The sequence below is a fragment of the Juglans regia genome, chromosome 11 (assembly GCF_001411555.2).
Source record: "Juglans regia cultivar Chandler chromosome 11, Walnut 2.0, whole genome shotgun sequence".
Taxonomy (NCBI): Eukaryota; Viridiplantae; Streptophyta; class Magnoliopsida; order Fagales; family Juglandaceae; genus Juglans; species Juglans regia.
This window is the reverse complement of record NC_049911.1, coordinates 28,423,964-28,439,405: the sequence shown is the minus strand read 5'-3', so window position 1 is coordinate 28,439,405 and position 15,442 is coordinate 28,423,964. Positions and strand designations below refer to the sequence as shown.

At 32.2% G+C, this 15,442-nt stretch overlaps 1 protein-coding gene across 2 annotated transcripts; it reads right to left on the bottom strand.

The window, feature by feature from the left end:
• Positions 1-3,124: 3,124 nt before the first annotated feature.
• Positions 3,125-9,272, bottom strand: LOC108982114 (synaptotagmin-2). Of its 2 annotated transcripts, none has more exons than XM_018953402.2 (14): positions 9,135-9,272; positions 8,842-9,056; positions 8,129-8,227; positions 7,932-7,982; positions 7,704-7,827; positions 6,520-6,638; positions 6,216-6,317; positions 5,820-5,894; positions 5,487-5,563; positions 5,163-5,409; positions 4,511-4,861; positions 3,965-4,096; positions 3,391-3,576; positions 3,125-3,295 (listed from the first exon to the last, which is right to left on the bottom strand). In XM_018953402.2, exons 2-13 carry the CDS (start codon positions 8,950-8,952, stop codon positions 3,439-3,441), a joined length of 1,626 nt encoding a protein of 541 aa, XP_018808947.1. In that variant the 5' UTR covers positions 8,953-9,056; positions 9,135-9,272; the 3' UTR covers positions 3,125-3,295; positions 3,391-3,438. The 2 variants fall into 2 exon arrangements, with proteins under 2 accessions (XP_018808947.1, XP_035538556.1); XM_035682663.1 differs by having other exon boundaries at positions 8,842-8,997.
• Between the last annotated feature and the right edge of the window lie 6,170 nt (positions 9,273-15,442).

Here is a 15,442-nt window from a genome sequence, read left to right as displayed (position 1 = left end):
CTTTTTATTATACGAAAAAGTGGGGCATTTTCTGGACCACTTTTATGAGATTGGGTGAAAGCAGTTCTATAAGTGGGGATGAAATGCAACGATACTTTTGTTCCCAAGTTGATTACTTGGGATAATTTGAGAGCCGCATAAGTTTGGGTACAAAGACAGGGAATGCAGAGCATCTCTTTGTTCTTCCAAATGTCAACTCAAAACTGGGGCACTGGCCTGAGAACAGATTCATATTCCCCAGTGAGAAAATTTAAGAAAAAAAAAAGGCGTGTTTAGTGGGGAATTGGGAGAATTAGACGAATCTAAAGCAAGTGATTTGAAGAATAAAGATTGCTGCTTTTGTTACTGACAAAACCCATTTGGATAGTTGGGTCTTTGGATGCTCAATCTCTCCTTTTATCTCAAGGGAAAAGGAGGAGAGAATCCCTCTTCATGATGCTCTTGTTTACTTGGGAGGTTGAAATTCGTGGTCTCTAGTGTTAAATTCCCCACTTACGAACATAGTATATTTGGGCTGCTTCCCAACAAAACCATTATTTCCTCCTTTGATCTCAGACATTGGTTGTGTGCACAGGACTTATTCTGAATTCTTTCAATTGTTTGTTAAATAATACATTGAAATGAATGAGAATCTAGGAGTGTGACAACCATGGTTAACTATTTTATACAAAAATACAAGGATAATGCCCACCACAGAAAATAATTTAGAATCACTGAAACTTTGTTCGATTTTTAAGATCTAAAGTAACAGAGATAGATACATCAAGTTGATTATTTATTAAATGTTTAATACAATATGAGAAGTTTATTTGAAAATATATAAATATTGTGGATTCACTTCATATGCTTGTCTCACCTCTTTAATTCCTAAAATAACGAGAATAAATTCAAAAAATCTTAATCCAACAATATGTAATTGAAATATAAATGAGCCCAATATGATTTTTTTTTTTGAAGTAATTTTATATTTGAGTAATGATACATTTATAACTCTTTTACAATTCATTATCAAACAACCAATAAAATCACGTCACTTCATTAAAAATAAATTTTAATATTACAAAACTACCATTCATTTCATATGGAATTGTAAATTAGTTATAAAAATAGTTGCAAGTTATCATTTTCCTTACTATTTATATAATATTGACTTCCACGTTATCCGTGGCACCATTTAGACCTCGTTTGTTTTCAGAAAATATTTCATCTCATCTCATATAATCTAATTACTACAACTTTCTCAACTTTCAATATAAAATAAAATAAATAATTCAATTTTTTCAAATTTTAAAACAAAAATAATATTAAAAAATATATTCTAACAATACTTTATTCAACTTTTTAACTTTAATCTCAACTCATCTCCGAAAATAAACAAACCCTTAATGTTTGTTGTGGAGTCTAAAGACTATCTATCTTTATTTTAATCTTAAATAGTGTTTAGATAAGAAGAATAAAAAATCTCAACTGGCTAAACGATTCATTTATCAAAATTAATGATCACAGCCATTGTGGTATGTTTGGCAAGTGAGAGTACCTCAAGTACTCTCTCATTACTATTCTTTACTTTATTATTACTTTTTATCTATTTTTTTACTATTCATTACTGTTCACCTACTTTTTACTATTATTCAATATTTTATTATTATTTTTTCATTACTTTTTCACTAATATTCACAAACATTCTCAACACTTCTCACTATCCAAACGTACCATATCAAATTTGACATATACGGCCAAACGGTTCCGGTCAAAACAAAGATTCGTCTATCATGGCGGAGTGCGGAGGCTACGGCACAAGGAAAGCTTGGTAGAAACTTCAATGATGGCCTCGTTGGCTAGAATTGGAAAAGCAAATATCCCAAAGGCCTTTGGAAATCGTTTTGGGAATTGGGAAAGCCCATTGATGGATGATTGAACGAGACGATTGCAATTTCGTCTTTCAACGTCCAAACGTCCAGCTTGTACAGACTTTTGCAGTGATAATTTTGATGACCTTGATGTATTATTCACACCCAGCTTTAGGTTGGGTTTGAGTTGGAAAAAATATTTAAAGTATTTTGTGAATAATAATAAAAATAAAAATAAATTATTAAATAATAAAATATTAAATAATAATAAATAATAAATAATAGTAAAATATTCTGAGAATAAATACAGTGCATTGTTTGGAGAATTCACATCTATACCCACTTGGGCCTTTTCTATTTGTGTGATCAGAAAGTTTAGATTGTTGCAAGCCCAATAAACATAGCCCGAATCGATGCCCTTTGTGGGCCTAACGAGGAATTTACTAAATGAGACCAAAACAGGCATCTATATTTCATATTTCAATGCATGAAAAAACCTTTGGGAAGCTCGCCTATGCAAGTGTCAACGTCCGGACTTATTTTTTTTTATAGGTAGTTGGACTTTTTTTTTTTTTTATAGGTAGTCAACGTCCGGACTTTAGTCGTAGAGTTGTCTCTTTCTTCTCGTTCTTTTGATATTTATAAACATATATATACACTAGTTCAAGACAAGTTCATTGAAAACTGAGAAAATGATTCAGATTAGCATCATTGAGGTTTTAATATCAGTCTGGAGAGCTCGTGTGCCTTCTAAAATAGTTTTTTCTGTTTAGAATGCTGCTCTTGAAAAGATATTGACTACGAATAATTTAAGAGAGGTTGTGTATTGGTGGATTGGTACTGTGTAAAAAAAATAGAGAATCTGTAGACCATCTCTTATTACACAGTGTGATAACAAGGGTGTTATGGGATGAGATCTTTTAAAGAGTTGATGTTACTTGGATTATTATGCCTTTGAGGGTGATAGATTTGTTGGGTTGTTGGACAAAATTGCAAGGCTGTCAACAAGTGGCAGCAGTATAGAAGATAATTTCGTTATGCATTATGTGATGTATTTGGACGGAAAGGAATGCAAGGTGTTTTGAAGATAAGGAACACACAATGACCGAGTTGAAGAATTTTTTTCTCCACTCTAATGTTTTGGTCTTCCACTATTGTTTTGCATGGGGACAATATTCAAGATTTCTTATCTTTAATTTATCGTTCTTAAAATGTATTTAGGAGCACTTATGGATACTTCTTTGTGTACAAGGGTTATACCTTTTTCGTTCGTATATATATAATATCTATCTTTTATTGATAAAAAAATATATATATCACACTCTTCTGATAAAAAAAAATATATATCACACTCTTCTCAAAACTGAACGAAATCCAAAGCTAGGAACATAAGGACCAGGCAAACTGCATGCAAGCTGGAGTAGATTGTTTTTCTTCCTCGGTTTCTGTACAGAAATCAGTTTTTGAAGGATGTATCAATCCTACTGTTAACAGAGAAGAACAAATATTTTGGTTTATCCTAAGAAAACAATAATAGAACCTGGATATATCATTGTCCGAGGAATTGCTACCCAGGTCATCAAAAGTGTTACGGTCCACCTGCGGTTCTCCATTGCAGCTCAATTTGAATCCGGCCGTTCTTCGAGTCTATGAGATGATACTTCTCGTTGATTCTTTTGTTGTTAACAACATCAGCTAGATTTATATCCACATAACCCAGAGTTTCCTGATGGAGAAAGAATACGATACAAGGAAACTTAAAAACCAGAACTACAAAAAAGACTCTGAAATTACAAGCTAATTGTCAATGGCAAATTCTGTTTTCCCTTGGAACTTCTGTTTCTTTAATTCCCTCCCATTCAGTATTTCCGTAAGCCAATTTTGTTGCATTATTATAACCAACACCAGTATTTATAATTTCCTAAAAATGGTTCATTTTTTGCATGCCGAGGAGGAGAGTGCAGAAATTAACCTCATTTTGGTATTAGAACAATATCATTCAGATTCCCTAGAGTGTACGATGTGCCCCCTATAAACCCACTCTACATGAGTTTAAGGAGCTGCCATCTTAAAACTGGTGTTTAGATGATTTTTAGAGTGGATGAAACATGTACCTTGGGATGCAGCAGGCCCAATTTTGAAGAGGCACTAAGAACTTCCACATGAATCCTATCATTGGTGGGGGGCCCCTCCAGCATAAACTGAAACTCCTCTTCCCATCTTGGATCTCGGTTCTTCTTCACATGCTGTGTCAATGGCATGTTATTATCAATTATACTAGTGAAAATAAAAAAAGACATTCAAGCTGGACTCTTGGGTCCGCAAGGACATAATAATAATAATAATAATAATAATAATAATAATAATAATAAATGAATAGGAGATATCTATGCTGCTTTAAACAGTATAGATAACAACAGCTTCACATTACCTGATGTTCTATAAAGATCTTAAATAAGATAGAATGCCGTATTTAATCCTTCCTAGATGTCAAAGTAGGGGTTTGGCTTGTAAACAATATAGTGAACTGATAAAAACCCCATTAGAAAATTTTTTATCATCAACTTGGCATGTATCTTTTGCTAAAAAGTTTAAACAGCGATCCATAGCCAAAACCAACAAATATGACAGCTATAAATAAACTAATAACAACAATATACCTTGGTTCTTTTCTCCTCCCCTTTGAAAAGCAACCGGGCATATGGATTTGTATGGTGCTTTCCTTCCACATCTTCAGCTTCATGGATGATAACTACAAGCATACCACCACCAGCAGGCGTTCCTTCTGGAGCCTTTTGTAGCTCATTTTCACCTTCGGTGTCATTGGGTACTTCTTCTTCCTTAAAAGGTCTGTAAACCACTTCCACAACAAGCTGCCCACGTGACTTTTCATTTTGAACATCGTTTGGGTCCATGTTTTTCAGTAGCTCAAGAGTCCTAACTTTAGGCTCGTCAGGTGTAAGCTCTTTCAATGGAATAACATTCATACCCATCTTGTCATGCTTGCCAACCTGAGTAAAAGAAAACCCAGCTGAGAAATACATGGGGAAAAATTAAAGGTAATCCAACTTAAACTTGTGAGTTGGGTAATATGGAGATCTGTATAGGTAACCAAGGGATGCTTTTAAACTAAAGAGGCTCTGAATTTCCCACTTAATTACGGCATAAATTGAAATACAAAATTTGTACCAAACAGTGGGTAGTGACTGCACAGATTGCCACACATGTTCAAGAAAAAGTTAATATTGACCACAGGTATGGGTGACCTCGGAGACTCCAGGATTTACCAAAAACAAACCTGAAGAAACACACCTGTTCCCAATCATAAACAGTCATCTCTAGAGCTTGTGATTCTGGGTCCTTAATAACCATATTAAATTCCTCGTTCCATTCAGGATTCAAGTTTCTGTGTTTGACAGTTGTTTTCTTTGAAGGAAGCTTGTCCTCAGTGAGCTTAAGTTTCACATAAGGGTCTGATGCCCCAAGTATATCTTTCTTTTTAAGCTTCATTGCCTTCAGAACCTTCACATGGAGAATCCCAACAGGTCTTTTCATCGCTCTGCCAAAGATTAACATTAGCAAGTCCTAACAAGAGGCTTGCATCATCATAACTTAAAGGTAGAGCAACAGACTTACTTCGCTTGATCCAATATTGGTACTTCTAGGGCTTTGGGCCAGAGATACATATTTGCAACTTGATCTTTAATAAGCTCCTGGGGAAATAGGGTATATTCAGGAAAGACACATAATTTAACCAAATACAACCAAGAATAGTGGAGAAAATACAATCAGATTCCAGTCACTTTGCTAAAGGATATCAAATCATTTCATTTTGTTCTTAATTTGCTCCCCCCCAACAAACTCATCCTTGATATGGATATTACACATCAGGTATGTATTGAAATCCTGGCCAATGACATCATAACTTAACCGACGAGAAGAGGAAAAAATGAAAATAGAAAATTTTACCTGGACAAACCTATAAAGGCCAGGAATGGACATAGCATCTGCTCCGAGCAGTTTTAGTCCAAAATCAACATGCGGCTGCAAAAATCAAAATAAAATTACCATAAGAGGGAAAAAGATAAAGGACGGAGACAGAGAGAGATCTTATTATGGATATTATAACTGCATATTGACTCTGGGGACGGGGCCTTACAAAAAAAAAAAATTGAGCTTTCAAATAAACAAGATGATAAGAAATTATTCTTCAAGCAAGAGATCTTCTCATCAAGATTTGAGCATTATCAGCATCAGAGGGTAGGCACCAGCCACAGATGAAGCATATGTAACAACAAAGATAATTTTTCTGCAAAATTATAACTGGGCAGTTCATAGAATGAGAATTTAACCATTAACACACACCTTCTCCATTAGAGACACATAAATGTTAGAAAAACAAGGAAAGGTTGGAACCAAAGGCTTCAAGGTGATACGTGGAGCAGCGAACACTTGCAGATCAACAACCTGAAACACTCCCAAGAAATCACAACCCATTTAGGAAACTTGAATCTGGCAGACTTAAATCATATGCAATCATGTGTGTGTGTCTTGAGAGAGACAGAGAGATCTATACGTGCCATGCATGACCTTTTAATCAGGCAGTCAACTTTTGAGTCCTGACAAGAAATAGTTTCTTTCTCTTCACCAACAGCGTCCAAGAAAATACCTGAACTGTGGCTCTCAAGCCAAAAGCCTTAACTGCAACAATGATGTTAGGATTCCCAGCCCACTTCACCGATGGTTCCATTATCAACTCTTTCTCATCAGTGACATAAACTTTCATTCCTGGCACAGAACAAGAGCAAGAATCAGCATTCAGTCTACAAGTGCACTTCTCTAGCATAGAAATTTGCATATGGAGTAAGGAACACACAAGATAAATGAAGTTAGTATAGCTGTCATTGTCAATACTTTGTATATGTTCCAAGACCAGGACAAGAAGAACTCAAATGGAAACTAGGTTGTTTGGGAATAGAGATCGTTTCATTTTATCCAATCTCATCTCAAAATTTCTTATCTCATTTCTTTCCCAAACATCACTCAAACACTTTTCAATTTCAACTTTTTCATCTAATTATTACTTAATCATTACAACTTTTTCAAATTTCAAAAAAAAAAAAAATCAACTTTTTCAAATCTTAAAACAAAAATTATATTCTAAAAATATTTTAAATTTATAATATTTTTATTAACTTTTTCTCTCTCCTTTTTCAAAACTCAATAAAATATCTTAACTCAAATCATTTCACTACTATTCAATGATTTCTCATCTATCTCATTCCCAAGCATCCCCTAAGACTTCAACAAGGACAAACTAATGGTGATAATAGGCCATAATTGTAATGGTAAATGTACATGCAACAGCCCAAACATAAGCCACTTAAGTACAAGTTCTATAGAAACACAAAAGCTGGTAAAGCAATGGAAGCAAAATCTAAGGTTACCATTGGGTAGGAGACCAATTATGTAACAGGAGTCCGTTTTAATACCAAAATTAACCATTACAAGGAGACCCATTATTTAACAGGAGTCCGTTCTAATACCAAAATTAACTATTACAAGGAGACCGTTGTAGGGCAGATTTGAGAGGTCTCTGCCTAAGAAAATGTGGAATTGTTCAGTTTACATGAGAACCTGTTATTCAATAGTCTAATAGGTCACAAATAATCTTCACTAGCACCCTTCCCCCAGTGCAGCAGGTGCGAGTATGATCTGCATATCTTGCATAACTTGATAAAAAGTTTGGAACTTTTCTTGTGAGAAATAAATTTACGACCTCATAAACAATTGCATATGTTGTTCCAATTGTGTGTGTGTGTGAGAGAGAGAGAGAGAGAGAGAGAGTTCCACCTGGAAAAGTTGGTGGTAGGGAGCCCAAGGTCAGAGCTTCAAATTCAACAGACTCGATTTTGTATTTTGGAATTTGCTCAGCAATGATAGGCTTTGCTATATTCCTTGCAGTCTTGCATATTGCCTATAAATATTGGACTTACTCAAATACAAAACTAAAAAAGAAAAATCAACCAAAAGAATAATGTCCATTACAGAAGAAATAAAAATGATCACAGATATGCATACCTTGTCCAGATAAGGCCACATAATCTCAATAAATTTGTTAAGCCAGTCAAGCTTCATAAAAACAAAAGTAAAAGAAGCTTGTTATTAACACATTGCACTTCGGAAACCAAAATACATAATTTTTTTTTTTTTATCAGTAGAAATCAAAATACACAACTGAGTCAGAGTGAAAGAACAGTTCTAAAGAATTAACATACACGATCATGATCAGGATTTTTAACCCATGGGGGTATCTCTGGAAGCAGACTTTGCAAAGTTTTTGAATCATGCTCAACCAGAGGACGGACTGCAGGATCCTGGCGTGCACAACATGAGGAAAATACAATCAACTTAGAAGTAGCTTTAACGTGCTACATGATTTACATGCCTTTTGTTTTTCTTCCTCACGGCTAACTCTTGAGTTTATACAGAAAAAATAACACCCTTACAAAATATATATATATATATATATATAGCAGCTGAAAGATTTAAAATCAAGATTTCAATTAAGAATTAGCTGATTCTGGTACAACATATAGTGAGAAAATCTAAGGTGATTTTTATTTTTAACCGAAACATCGCTTCTAAGTATTGTTGAAGTTTCCCTGTGGTTCGTCCGTGCTTTTCAATTTGCATACACTGCCCGGTCGGTACAAAGTAATTCGCTTCCTGAATAAAGTCCAGGCATGTCAAAAAGCAAGAACAGTGGTATCTACAGGAACTCAGACATAGCAACGGAATATTCTTTTTGCGTATGATTCATTTGGATAAAAGGCACTACCATGAACCGAAACATTCAATGTAGAAAAAACATGAAAAAATACATTCAGACAAATAGAATCAAGAATAACCGAAGGAAAGCTGAATTTGCTATCAAGAGCAAATTACAAGGCAATTAAAAAGAAAAAGAGAGAGAGAGAGAGAGACGGACCTTGATATCAGTAGGTTGGAAGTAGATGAACATGTAGTATCCAATCACAATCCCAATTGAAGTTCCCACTCCAAAACCCCAAATACCCAGTATGGTACTCACAAAACCCATCTCAAACTCACTCTCAGAGCACCCCAAATCTACAACAACTCCGTCCTATAACAAAACAAGTAAAAGAATAAAGCAGAAGATCCACCGTCTCCACTGTTCACTTCCTACGCAGAGCAAAAGACTTAACATAAAGGCCGGAAGGGAAAGAAATCAATAAATCCACTAATAAATCTCCGCCTTACCGTCTTTCTCGTGAAATATGTGAGATGCACATTGCCTTTGGTTTTTCTTCCCACTTGGCGCAATACTTTCGTTCGGTTGCTGGACAAGACGTGTGTATCTAGCTTTTTTTTTTTTCTTTTTCTAATCGTGTGTATCTAGCTAATTCTTATCAGAAAGTGCAATAAAGTAGCATTTATTCTTGAGGCGAAATCCCAGACGTTGAAGGACTGATGGATTGGAAATGAGATTTTCAGGAGCGTAAAGATTGGGTGATGTCGGCAAGTAGCTGGGCCATGATTATTCGTCAAAATGTTTGAAATATCATATTTTTAACGATGGGAGAGGGACCGTGTTCTGTTGGCTGTTGCCACTACGGTTGCAGATTTTTAGAAAACGATCTCTTTGAAATAAAATATTTATTTGAAAATTGATAAACGAACAGTACTTTTTCAGCGTTTAAAAAAAAAAAAAAAAAAAAAACCACCGTAAAGAAAAAACTTGGGTACAACGCATGTTGCCATTTCGATTACAGTTTTTTCAACAGGATCTCTAACTAATCTTGATAACCTTTTTTAACCCTTTTATCTCTTTTGATTGGATAAGGAATTAGTGGAAACTTTTGGTTAAAGCTGCTTTTCGTTGTTGAACTAACGTTAGATATAGTTATAAATTATATAAATATCATATATTTTTTAAAAAATAAAATAAAAATTATTATTAAAAAATTATTTTTTTTATAAAAATTTCATATTTTTTTTTTAAATAAATGTCATTTATACATTTCATAATTATAAATATCATTTTTTTCATTATTTTGTCAGCTAACTAAACAGTAAGAAAAATATAAGAAATGCAATTTTTTTTCTGATTTTTTTTTTATAAGAAATGAAAATATTAGTGATGATCGAGGGAGAGTCTACCGATATATTGATTGCTCTGCATATGATACGATTCCTTCTCCTGCGGCGACGGTACATCATAGAAGAGTAGGGTTATTCTACCGCCTCGCTCAACTGTACCGCTTTTGGGTTGTAATTGTTTTTTATTTATATTTTTACATTTTTTAAATATATTTTACATTTTTTAAATATATTTTAAAATTTATAAAAATTAAAAAATATATTTTAATACACTTAAAATCACTTTCTTAATTATTAAATAAAAATAAAAATTACCTAGAGGCTAGAACGGTACATTTGAGAGAACAGAATAATTTTTTCCCATTATAGAAAGGAGATCGATAGACGTTATGCTTTAACGGTATTTTTTTTTTAATAAATGGCAATTTGTTTTAAAAATTTGATTTATTCAGTAACTGACTGATCTGACATCTTGCATGCGTTTACGTTACGCGTTACTTATTTAATTTTCCGTTGTATTATTCACTTTCCGTTTTGAGTTTTGTAGGGTCGTCCGTCTATTTGTAGAGAAAGTGGGGAGGCCATACAATTACAACCCCATTGGACTGGAAACAAATATGGATTTATTTTAATGAACGTCTATTTTATTCTTTAAGAAAACAATGATGATTTTGGATCTTTAGTGATGTACATCAAATACAGGTTATATTCTGCATGGAGTTATTCTGTGAGATTTGGATCAATCTCTACTTCCTTTCTGCAGGTGTTGACTTTAAGTAATTACTTAGGAATGATTCGGTACAAATATCTATGGGCACCATTAAGAAAAAATAATCTTCATAACGAGTTATATTTTATGACGGGAATTATTATTTGTAACGAGAATATATTTATTTTTATAAAAAAAATAATATTTACAATTGTGAAGTGTGCAAACATCATGTAATTATTTAAAAATAAATAAATAAATACGAGATCTTCATCATAAAAAAACTAATTTTTTAATAGTAAATCTCGTTATTTTTTAAAATGATTACGCGACGCTTACGTACTATATAACTGTATATAACACTATATATAATATTATTCTTTTAACATTAAATAACTGACTACATATAAGTAATTTTCTTGTGATAGAGACTTGTGGTTAAGTGGTTATTTTGGAAAAATATAAAATAGTATCCTTTAGGGTCTTATTTAAATTATTGAAAATTTAATGTTGTTTTAAAAACTCTAGATCAGAATAACAATAAATATTTTAAGATACACTTTATATTATTTTACTATCCCACTATGAGCTTGAAATTCTAAATAGAAAATCTCTAAAGTTCTTTTTAAAATGATGTTAATAAAGAGATGACCAGACATGGATAACAACACTGGGCAGGAGATCAAACCATTGACGATTACATATGCTGAAGAAACTATACAAAACGAGCTTATTGCTTTGTCTCTATCTATTGAATAATTAATGGTCTTCTATAACTCACATAATGTATCATTATAAAATTGATAAATTATTGCATGACTCGATCGAGAGATAGTTGTAGACGTATATAAAAAAAATCTAAACTACTAGTGGTCACGGTATTAATTCATGTATGCAGTGTTGTAAGACGGAAGGGAGCTCGCACAGGCATGCAAACCCCTTCTGTGTCGTAACAGCATGTAACATATAGCTTAATAGCCATGCGTTATATGCTTAAGAATTAAAGTGGCAAACAACCACTTTATTGTATGGCTTAAAGGCTAACTTTTAAGGCCAACTATATAAGATGCAAAGGGAGGGCTATATATAGCCCCCTCAAATGGTTATCACATAGTTTTAAAAAAAAAAAAGTGTAGAATCTCTCTCGTGAAAGTATATAGGTTGTGGATTTGTTGAGTATTACTCTAGTTCATTCTACGTAATATATTTTACCACCAAGAGGAAATGTTTGAAGCTGGCTGGATTATTCGTTCAAGTTGAATAAACTTGTGGAGCAACTTAATAAGCTGTGCTTGAGATATTCTGTTGTGTTCTCTAACAAGTATTCATGCGAAAATACGGCCGTCACATTACTCTCATTTTGTGGTCACAACTATGTATATATATATATATATATATATATATATATAACTAAAAAAAAGCTGCCTCTCATCCTCACTAGTGTCGTCTTCTGATCCTATATACAACCTAACCCATAAGAATTATCCTTACATGATCAAAACAATCTCATAAATATTAATTTTTCTGAAAAAAAAAATTAAGCCCATATAAGCATTTGGAATTTTAAATATATATGTTTTGAAAGGACTCAACCATTTATAATATTACATTGACAATGGTAGATTGTAACATGGTGGGGCACTTGATCGAAGTGCAAGCCCATGCACCACATGCATGGGACATGATTAGCCATATATTTTGGAGTACTGTCTGGTGAGTTTGGATATCGAGCATGCATTACATGACTTTATCTGTTTGCGGGACAAAGGGATAGGAATCTGGTGGTGGTATTTGGAATGTACATCACATTCAGTAATGGGAAATGGGGCACCGTTCTGATCAGAGATAAAAAAAAAATGTGGGGGGTCCCATTCATGAGAAACAAAAACAAATATAAAGTTAAAAGAGTCTTGAATTCAACGACAATTCCTCCTCTTGTAATAAACGGAAGATGACAACAAAATTGTAGGCTAGGATATGTCGGCCTGCACTGTTTACAGTACTTGGAGTTATATCTTTACCATTGCTGCTGTTGAAAAATCGTGTCAAAATCTTGTATACTCGGTTTTTTTTTTTAAAAAAAAATTTAATTCTCAATCGTTGATCTTTCCAAATAACTTCGTATATAAAATACCTAAATAAATAAACATTTAAATTTTGCAATACCTATATATATATATTATTGAAAAAAAAAAGAAATTGAGAATAACATTTATTTGTCCTGTACACAAAAAATAATCACTTATTTATTTTAAATTAAATGGTTCATTTTTTTATTAGCTTGAAATTTTATGGACCTAAAATTCTATGGGTCTGAGTTTAGGCTATAAAATGTCTTCCACGTCCTGCGCGCATCTTGAACTAGGGGTGGGCAGCGGGGCCCCGCCCCCGCATGGGCGGGCGGGCTAACCCGCTTCGCTCATGCGGGGGCGGGGTCCCCCGCCCCGCATAGAGAGAGCATAGCGGGGGCGGGGGGCGGGATGACCCCAGCGGGGCCCCGCCCCGCCCCCGCCCCCGCCCCACATTAAAAAAAATTTTTTTATTTATATATATTAAATAAATATATTGTATATAAATATACACAATTTATAAAAGACTTAAAATTATATTCAAGTCATTGGATTGCTTTGGCCTCCTATATAAAGATTGGCCTAGGAGGCCAAATCAATCCAAAATCTAACTCTAATGAGTTTAAATTTTTTTTATATTTATAAATTTTAATTTATTATTTAAATTATATTATAATTTTGGTCTAAAAAAATATTTTTAGACCAAAAAATTTTTTTTTTTAATATTATGGCGGGGGGCAGGGAGGGGGTGCCCCCGCCCCGCACCATGCGGGTAGCACCCCTATCTTGAACTGTGATTTGATCGGTAATAAATAATGAAAAATAATAAACACACATAATTTTTCACAACATATTATACAATTATATTTTAAAAGAATAGTGATACACTAACAATCCATTTACAATTTATCTACTACTTTTTCACAACATATTATACAATTATATTTTAAAAGAATAGTGATACACTAACAATCCATTTACAATTTATCTACTACTTTCTTATAAAATATATTTTCAAATTTTAGATACATCAAATCAAAACTAAAAAGCAAAATCAAATTTAAAAAAATATTATTTTATTTAATAGTAGTTTAAGAATAGTAAATTAGTTGGTAGTTTATTATTTCTCATTGTAAAATGAAAGATAGTTTAATAAAATATTTTATAAAAATAACATTATCTTGTAAAATTATCCTCATTTTAAAATATATATTATAAAATATATTGTGCAGACATCCTCTTAAATAATTGAGATTGATTCCAGATCAATAGAGAAGTACATCATCAACCAATCGGGCAGCAATTTTAAAGCCCGATTTCGGTGTGTTTATTTTGGTCTTAAAAAACAGTATCCATGTGGACCACTTTCTGCCAACAACGAGACATATATTGTCGTACAATAACTGATAAGTTAACAGAGTTAAGTAGTCACTTGATTTGATTTTTGGATAATGTTTAGGTTAGGTTACAGCATTATTAGTCGCTAAAGTTTAAGGTAAATTTGGGATAAAAGGTTACTTTTTGGGTGGTGCTACAGCTCCCGCTGCGGGCTCTCGCTGGAGCTGTAATATTATTTAATATATATTTTATTTAAATAATTTTTATATAGATTTTTAATATTTTAAAATATTTTAAAAAAATAAAATAAAATAAAAATATTATTAACAAAATAATTTTTTAATCCAAAAGTAAAAAATATATATTAAAAAATATTTTCTTAATCACGAAGTAAAATATTTATAATTTTTTATTTTACTTCATGATTAAGAAAATATTTTTTAATAATATTATGATTTTTTTTTTAAATATTTAAAATAGTCATATTACAACCCTCGTTGGGGGCTCCCGTTGAGCTTAACATGTACTTTTTTATGTGTAATTTTTTAATTTATTTTTTATATATTTTTTTTACACTTATAAATATTTTTAAAAAATAAAATAAATTTAAAATATCATTAAAAAACACTTCCTTAATCAGAAAGTAAAAAAAAAATCATTAAAAAACACTTCCTTAATCAGAAAGTAAAGAACAAATCATTAAAAAACACTTCTTTAATCAGAAAGTTAAAAAAAAAAACACTTATTTAATCAGAAAGTAAAATACAAATCATTAAATATTAATTTTTATTCTACTTCGTAATTAAGAAAATATTTTTAAATAATATTATAATTTTTATTTTATTTTTTAAAATATTTAAAATTATTAAAAATATCTATATAAAAATAAATTTAAAAAATATATATAAAAAAATGCTACAGCCCCAGCAGGAGCTCCCAGCGGGAGCCCCCAGCGGGACATGTAGCATTTTCCTTACTTTTTACCTTTGTCTGTTTATTATAATCAGTCATATCACTAATTATAATAATAAAATATTATTATTTTGTAAGCTTTTTATCTACACATTAATGTATATTTTTTTTACTTAATTTTTTATTTTACTTTTCGTAATTTTCAATAACCTACCATCAAAATATATAAAATTTTTCAAAATATGAGATAAGAGAGTGTGAGTTTGAGGAAGAGAAATGAAAGAGAAATTAACATAAATTAATCAATTGTAAGGGAAACAGTAACCATGCACATATATGGAGATTTAAGACAAATGCGTGCAACCCATTTGTCTCTTCGAATGCAGACAATTTTAAGGAATTATTAGCTAAATTTTAGATTGTAATGGCATTTGGCTTCT